Consider the following 8113-nt stretch of genomic DNA (forward strand, 5'->3'; position numbering starts at 1 on the left):
ATAGAGAACAGACTGTTTCAGAGAGGTCACATAATTACAGTACAGGGAGGCAGAGGCAGATGTGTCCGCATGATGAAATGCCCTTCAATGATCCTTTGTCCATTTTGGATACTGGAGAGGTCATGACATGTTATAGGCTTTTTGGAAACATTTCAAAGTCACGACATGCATGTGTGACACCCTACCGACCTGAGCTTCTGTGTCTTCAGACCATGTTGCACCATGTCTTCTCTAACAAGAACCATTGTGTCCTCGGCAGGACTTGTCAGTGCTTCACTTGGTGGCTTCACTTAGTGCTGTGTATTTAAATCATCATTAATGAAATACTTTTAAAAAAAATCATGATCCTCTTGGAGTTTTTGTTGGGAGAATTTTACACTAACTTAGTTTGACACTGAGATGAAATTATAAACCTCCTATTTAGTATTTGGGGCAGATCCAGCTTAGGGTACTGTGAAACTGAGCCCAAGGGCAGCGCATGGGAGACAACATCTATGTGGAGTGAAGATAAGAAACAGGAGAGAGGTCTAGGCTATGGTGGGGATGTCAGAGCTCAGCTTTCTGAGAACAGTCACTCACCTGTGGTATTGAGGCCTCTCTGATTCTGTTCCCAGATCCTATGGTGCCAGTAATGGTAGTTCTTTATGCAGAGTTTCCTCCTCCTCTGAGGTTCAGAAGAGTATTCTAACTATTTTGAGACTCTTTATAAGCCCATCTCTTGGATTCCAGAAGAGTAAGGACAGGAGAATTCAAAGACTGAATGAAACTCCCAAGAAGCTTGTCTTTACTTACGAAAACACTCATTGCTTTTGTATCATTGTACCTAAAAGAATTGATTGACATTCAAACATATCAGAAAGTAGCACATTATCAATTACCTGTGGTAGAGAAAGAAAAAGTTTGATTTCACTGAAGCCATTGGTGAACAATAAGGCTCCAAAAAATCACAGAATCTCAACTGATTGTTTCAACAAGTGAATGCAACACTGAAAGCACTCACTCATTTATGCCAAGAAATGTGGCCAGCCAACTGGAAGGGATTATTATTTGTGCCCTCTCCAAAGAAAGGTGATTCAAAGTACAGAAATTATCTAATAATATTAGTAATATCACATGCAAGTTTTCTGAAGAAAACTCAAACAGTTGCAGCAGTACATTGACAGGGAGCTGCCAGAAATTCAAACCTGATTTAGAAGAAGGTATGGAACAACACACATGGTTGCTGATGTCCGATGGATCTTGACTGATAACAGAGCATATCAGAAAGATGCTCACTTGTGTTTTATTGCATACAGAAAAGCATTCGACTACATAAATCATAACATATTATGGATAACAGTATGAAGAGCAGGTATTCCAGAATTCTTAATTGTACTCACACAATACCTCTGCATAACCTAAGAGGCAGTTGCTTGAAGAGAATAAGAGGATACTGCTTGTTCCCAAATTAGAAAAGATATGTATCAGGGCTGTATCTTTTCACCATAGTTACTCAATCTCTATGCTGAGCAAAGAATCCAACAAGTTGTCCTATATGAAGAAGAATGTAACATCAGAATTGGAGGAAGACTCATCAGAATTGAACCAAGTAATATGCTGGGCAAGTCTTCTGTAAAAGACCTCTATAAGATAAGATGCCTCTTTAAGGACTAAAGTGAATCTGATTGAAGCCATGGTGTTTTCAACCACCTCATAATTGTGTAATTTTGGGCAATAAATTGGGAAGACTGGAGAAGAATTGATGCAGTCTTTGAATGATTTGAATTATTGTCTTTGTAGAGAATATTGAATATTCCATGAACTGCTGGAAGAAGGAACAACTCTAACTTGGAAGAAGTAAAGCCCGAATGCTCTTTAGAAGGAAGGATAATAAGACTTCCTTTCATGTATTTTGGACATGTTATCAGAAGGAACCAATTTCTGGAGACTGACATCATACTGGATAAAGTAGATGTTCAGAACAACAGAGGAAGACTCTCAATGAGATGGATTGACACACTGACGGTTACAATGGGCTCAAATATAGCAACAATTATGAAGAAGAACACACCACATGGGTAGTGTTTCTGTCTGCTGCACAGGAGTTCCTAGAGTAGGAATCAACTCAATAGCACCCAAAACAACAACATAATCAACCTTATTGGTAACAAGTCAAATGATGACTCATAGTGACCTTGTAGGAGAGAACAGAACTGCCTCATAGGGTTCCCAAGGCTGTAAACCAGTACAGAAGCAGACTGCTGCCGTCCTTCCATAAAGTGGCTTGTGTGTTCAAACCACAGACCTTCATGTTAGAAACCAAATGCTTAACCACTGAGACACCAGGGTTCCTTTGATTATTAACATATTTCTGCTTAAATACAGCATGCTGGTATTTGTCAAATCTATACTTTGATTTCTGTTTCTGGTCTTTAAAAAATTACTTGAGCATGCTTTATGATTCCATTTTTTATCTCCTTTGTGAGCTTATTAGCTTTAACTCTTTGTTGAATTAGTGTGGGTTGCAGTACCCATTTAAGGTTTAAAGACAACATTCAAGTATTAATATATGAGTTCATAAATGATGAAGGTTAAAGACCACAGATTGCAGTATGGGCTGTACCCCAATATAAAGAAAATGAAACTCCTCACCATTAAATCAATAAATAACATCATGGTGAATGGAGACAGCATTGAGTTGTCAAAGACTTCATTTTGCTTGGATCCACAGTCAGCACTCGTGGAAGCAGCAGTCAAGAAATCAAACGATGTATGGCATTAGGCAAATCTGCTGCACAAGACTTCTTTGAAGTGTTCAAAAGCAAAGAGGTCAATTTAAGGACTAAAGTGTAGCTGACCCAATCCATGGTATTTTCAATACTTTATATGCATGTGAAAGTTGGAGCAATAAGGAAGACTATAGAAGAATTGTTGCATTTGTTTTATTTGTGTTGGAAAAGAATATTAAAGGTACCATAGACTGCCAGAGAACAAACAAAATCCATTTTGGAAGAAATACAACTAGAGTGCTCCTTAGAAGCCAAGATGGTCATACTTTGTCTCCTATACTTCATAAATAATATCAGGAGGGGCCAGTCCCTGGAGAAGGCATCATGCTTGGTAAAGTGGGGAGGCAGGGTTAAAAGAGGACGATCCTGAATGAGATGGAGAAGCCCAGTGGCAGCAACAATGGGCTCAAACACAGCAGCAATTGTGAGGATGGTGCAGGGCCGGCTACTGTGTCATTCTGTTGTACAAAGGGTTCCTATGGGGTGGTACCGACTCAATGGCACCAAACAACAATAGTAAATGAAACTTATAACATACTTTAGTCATACAATGTCATTATTTTTTGCTTCAATTTTCATAATAGAGCCTTAAATGATTAAACAAAACTTGATTATTTACCACATAGTTAAGATTTTTGATATTTCCAATTCTTTTGGATAGTCTGAGATCTCTATGTAATCTCAATTTTCCACATGCCTTGTCATATCTTTGATTCTTTTTGTAGTGAGAGAGGGTTTGCTTGTGTTCAATTTTGTCAACTGTCTATATCTGGAGGAGGCTGGTAACATTGTGATTTAATCGTTGGGCTGCTAACTGCAAGGTTGGTAGTTCAAATTATCAGCCACACTTCAAGAGAAAGATGATGCTATTTGCTCCTGTAAAGATTAACGGTCTCAGAAATGCACATGAAAAAATTTTATTATGTCTTATAGGGTCAATAAGGAGTCTAGTAGCAAAGTGGTATTAAAGTGGCTATTAACGTCAAGGTCAGCTGTACCACAGGAGAAAGATGAGACTTTCTACTCCCGTAAACTTGACAGCCACGAAAGTCTACACAGGGTCACTATGAGTCAGAACTGGCTCCATGGCAAACCGCCACCACCATAGGGTCACTAGGAGCATGGTGTTTCTGTACAATAATCACTGGACTGCAAGACTCAAGGTCAGCGAAGCAAACCCACCATCTTCTGTGTGGGAGAAAGATGAGGCTTTCTGCTTCAACAAAGATTTACAGCTTTGGAAACCCTATACAGGGTTGTTATGAGTAGGAACTGACTTGATAACCTTGAACAACCTCAATAACAGTGTCACTAGGAGTCATAATTGATTTGATGGCAGTGGGTTTTGTTTGTTCCTAGGTTTGTGTATGTCTGGAACACATTGTATTGTGCCTTCAGTTCTGAAAGACATAGTCACTGGGCAGAGTTTAAGCTATCTATTACAGTGCATTCCTTAGTTTAGAACGTCAGAAATGAGACCCTATAGTTTGGGGTCTTATCCCCATGTCTTAGCGTTCTAGGCTTGACCCAGAGAGGTGGACTAGAGTGGTCTGACACCACACATATAGAAATCCAGGGACCATGAGCACTTTACCTCAACTCACCCACAGTCTAGACAAGAGCAGGACAGCCTGGCGCTTGAAGCCACAAACGCAATCCTGATGTACTGATGGCTCAGTTGATTTCTTGCTGCATAAAAAATTATTAAAATAAATGTACTGGCCCAGTAACCAAGAATGCTGGATTCCCAGAGAGGTCAGCCTTTAAGAAGAACAGGATTTTCCTGTAGCTGGCGTTTTCTCCCATGTTGTAGCAAGAAAAGTTACAACTGTGGTCAGAACTTTGTTAAATAAAACATAGAGTTGTAATTAAGTGAGTTTTCTCTGTTCCTCTCTTAGATCAAAATATCTTGTTTTCTGAAAAAGGAATGTGTAGAAAGGACTGTTTGCCTTTAGGAACATATTTAAACCCTGCACTCTATCAGATATCCAATCTGTTGGATTCCTTGGTGGTGTTGTTGTTAAGTGCCATCTCATCTGTTCTGTCTCATAGCGACTCTGTGTATGGGTTTCACGGAGTGATGATGGTTTCTACCACATCTTTGTGGTAAGCAGTTCCAGTTCTTATCCTACAGCACCACACCAGGACCTCCAAATGAACTCTCTTTTTTAGTTTACTTCGGAATGTGCTTAAGAAGCCACGTTAGCCCTTTGGGTTAGGTGTTGCGCTGCTGATTTACAGATCAGCAGTTCAAACCAGCCAGTCACTTTTTGAAAGAGATGAGGCTGTCTACTCCTGTAAAGATTTAGTCTTGGAATTGATTGGATGGCTGAGCATTTGTTTATTTGTTTTGGAGTGTGCTTACTAGCCACAACTTTGGGGGTCAAATACTCTCTGCAGAGCCTGCGTAGAGGGCAGGAATTCTGGGGATCTCTGATCTGGTGAACTAGGCCATGTCTTCAGTCCTCCTGGGACTCAGAGAGAGCATGTGACACAGGCATGAGATCAGGGTTTGTGTCTTCTTTGCCACCTGCTTGTGTCACCGTGAGAATTACCACTGCTGTCTGATGTCAAACAGTAATAGTCGGCCTCATCCTCGGCCTGGGTATTGCTGATGGTCAGAGTGGCTGTCGTTCCTGAACTGGAGCCAGAGAATCGGTCAGGGATCCCTGAGGGCCGTTCGCTGTCTTTATAGATGACAAGCACAGGGGCTTGGCCTGACTTCTGCTGGTACCAGTAAGCATATCTCTCTGAGAGCTTTTCTCCAGAGCAGCTGAGGGTGACCGTCTGTCCCAGGGTCACTGACACTGAGGGTGTTTGAATCAGCTCATAGGAGACCACATAGCCTGCAAGAGAGGAGACAGAGGAGGGTGTGAGACTGAGGGGTCCTTCCCAGGAGGTCCCCCTGATGCCATGACTGGGCTGAGCTCAGGGTGTGAAGCAGGTCTGGGGAGCTGAACCTGAGGATAGGGGAAGCCAGAAGCACCTGTGCAGAGAGTGAGGAGGGGAAGCAGAAGGGTCCAGGTCATGGTGGAGACACTGAGCTCAGTCTCCTGAGTTCACAGCTGGCCGGGTGCCCTGACCCTCTTATTCCATCTCAAACCCCTTGGAGCCAGGGTTGCTTGACCTTTATGCAAATTTACTCCCCCTTTGGGGACTCTGATAAACCAGGCCAGGTGGTATAGTAGTTATGAATTGGACTACTTTTCTCATGGTCAGTAGTTCGGAACTACCAGCATTTCCATGTGAGTAAGATGAGGCTTTCTGCTCTGTAAACTCTGGTAGCATAGTGGTTAAGAATCAGGCTGCTAATCTCATGGTCAGCAGTTTGAAACTACCAGTTGTTCCTCAGGACAAAGATGAGGCTTTCTGCTCCTTTAAGGATTTACAGCCACGGAAACCCTGTACAGGGTCGCTATGAGTCGGTCCAACTCCACAGCACATAACCACCACCACCACCAGTACAAGGAGCACTGGTAGCGTAGTTATTACTAATTGGGCTGCAAACTGCAAGGTCAGCAGTTTGAAACTATCAGCTGCTCCGCAGGAAACAGATGAGGCGATCTGCTCCCCTAAAGATTTACAGCCTCGGAAACCCTGTGCAGGGTCGCTATGAGTCTGAACCAACTCCACGGCACATAACAACAATAACAACAAAAATTTATTTACAGCTTCAGAAACCTTAAATAGGGTTGTCATGATAGGAACTGACTCTATGGCACATGGCCATCATCAAGGGGCAGGCCAAGGCAGGAAGGGGTGGAGCTTCCCACAGTTTTCGTTGAGCTGTTGCAAGTTGGAAAATCAGGTCTGGCACTAAGGATGGGGTCACAGTCACTTAGTGAGGGTGTGGCCACATGAGGAGGAGTCCTACTGGCTCAGTTGGTGACATTTTGGGCACTGTCAGAATCGACTCCATGCGTTTGTTTTATTTTGGTTTCGACCAAGTGAGCACTCTGCTCATCTCTTCTCGCTGTACCTTGTTTTTGTTCTTAAGTGTCGTACAGTCTTGTTTGACTCATAGTGACTCTGTATAGGTTTTCAAGAAGCGACTGATGAGCTTGAGCTGCTCACCTTACGGTTCAAACTGACTTTGCAGTCCAGTGCATAACTCACAGCGCCACTCCAGTGCACTACTTTTGAGAGACTAATAACAGCTGATTCCTCAGGACCTTCCTTCACCTCCTTCATCTCTCTAATCCCTGAATCCACATGTAGTCTTGTCCTCACCTCTGCAGTTCACTAGTTCACTAGAATGCAGTTCTATGTCATTAGGATTGTTGGGAGTCATGGCAGATTAGGTAGTTTGCTTATTAAACCAACAATGCTCTTGGGTAGCAGTGGTGTATATTCCAGTCTTGCTCCACTTGGTGTTTAGTTCCATCCTTCTCATTGACCTTGATGTTACTTTTTTTTTCCTTCAAGTTATTTTACTTTTCTCTTATTTTACTTCAATGATTTATGTCAGAAGACCATGTTGACGGACGTTCAGGTAGCAATGAGTGACCTCCCAGAGCATCCAGTACCTCTCTGGGAGGTCCCTCACTGCTTGATCTCTGCCTGGTGGTCTATTCGCTAGCATCCAGTTCTGGGCAGAGATCAAGCAATGTGGGATCTGGTATGGCGCTGTGGGTTAATGTGCCAGCCTGCAAAGCCATTTAAATTGCAAGGTTGGCGATTCAAGCTCACCAGCTGCTCCTCGGAAACCCTATACAGGTTTCACATTCAACAATTCATATAACTTGTTTCATTACATTGATTATAATCCTCTCCACTTACCATCAGTTAAAAGTATTTCTCTCTATCCACTTTAGCTCTTTAAAAAACACACAAACAAAAAAACCCATTCAGGCATATATAATAACTTACATCTCCAGAGGGCACATTCTGCAAGTCTGCTCCTGGCCACCAGTTCTTAGTCCTTCTATTCTTAGTCCTCAGCTGCTACCCCTCTCCATGCCACCATCTCTGCCTCCATCTCTGGCACTGCTGCTTCTCTGGATAAGGTCCCGCATTCTGCTTGCGCGTTCCTCTTCTTGATGGTCTTAGGGTCTGTTGTTTCTGGACTGTAAGATTAACCACTCCCCTTTTTTGTTACAAAACTTCTACCTTTACAAGTGTGACAGTCACGATTAGTCATGATAACAGTTATTCACCATTGAATCTTACGAATCTTATTCCCATCTCCTTTCACCAGACCCATCTAGACAAGATGATACCTATTCAGTGGGAACTCTTTCTTTTCCCCACACTCTTAAACTAAGCTCCCTCTTGAAACCTTGTAAGCCAGTCACTTCGTGCCTTTGTTGCCCCCTCATTTTAGATAGCCAATGTCTAAGTTGCCC

At 42.4% G+C, this 8113-nt stretch overlaps 1 protein-coding gene across 1 annotated transcript in view; it reads right to left on the reverse strand.

Annotated features, from left to right (window-relative positions):
• IGLL5 (immunoglobulin lambda-like polypeptide 5) overlaps positions 1-5797 on the reverse strand; it is a 176631-nt gene extending 170834 nt beyond the window's left edge. Inside the window, exons 1-2 of the mRNA XM_006874955.1 lie at positions 5755-5797; positions 5324-5614 (exon numbers count right to left, since the gene is read on the reverse strand). Of these exons, the coding sequence (XP_006875017.1) occupies positions 5324-5614; positions 5755-5797 (334 nt within the window). The remainder of the gene's footprint in view (positions 1-5323; positions 5615-5754) is intronic.
• Between the last annotated feature and the right edge of the window lie 2316 nt (positions 5798-8113).

This window comes from Chrysochloris asiatica, unplaced genomic scaffold (genome assembly GCF_000296735.1).
Source record: "Chrysochloris asiatica unplaced genomic scaffold, ChrAsi1.0 scaffold00306, whole genome shotgun sequence".
In the NCBI taxonomy this organism is placed as follows: Eukaryota; Metazoa; Chordata; class Mammalia; order Afrosoricida; family Chrysochloridae; genus Chrysochloris; species Chrysochloris asiatica.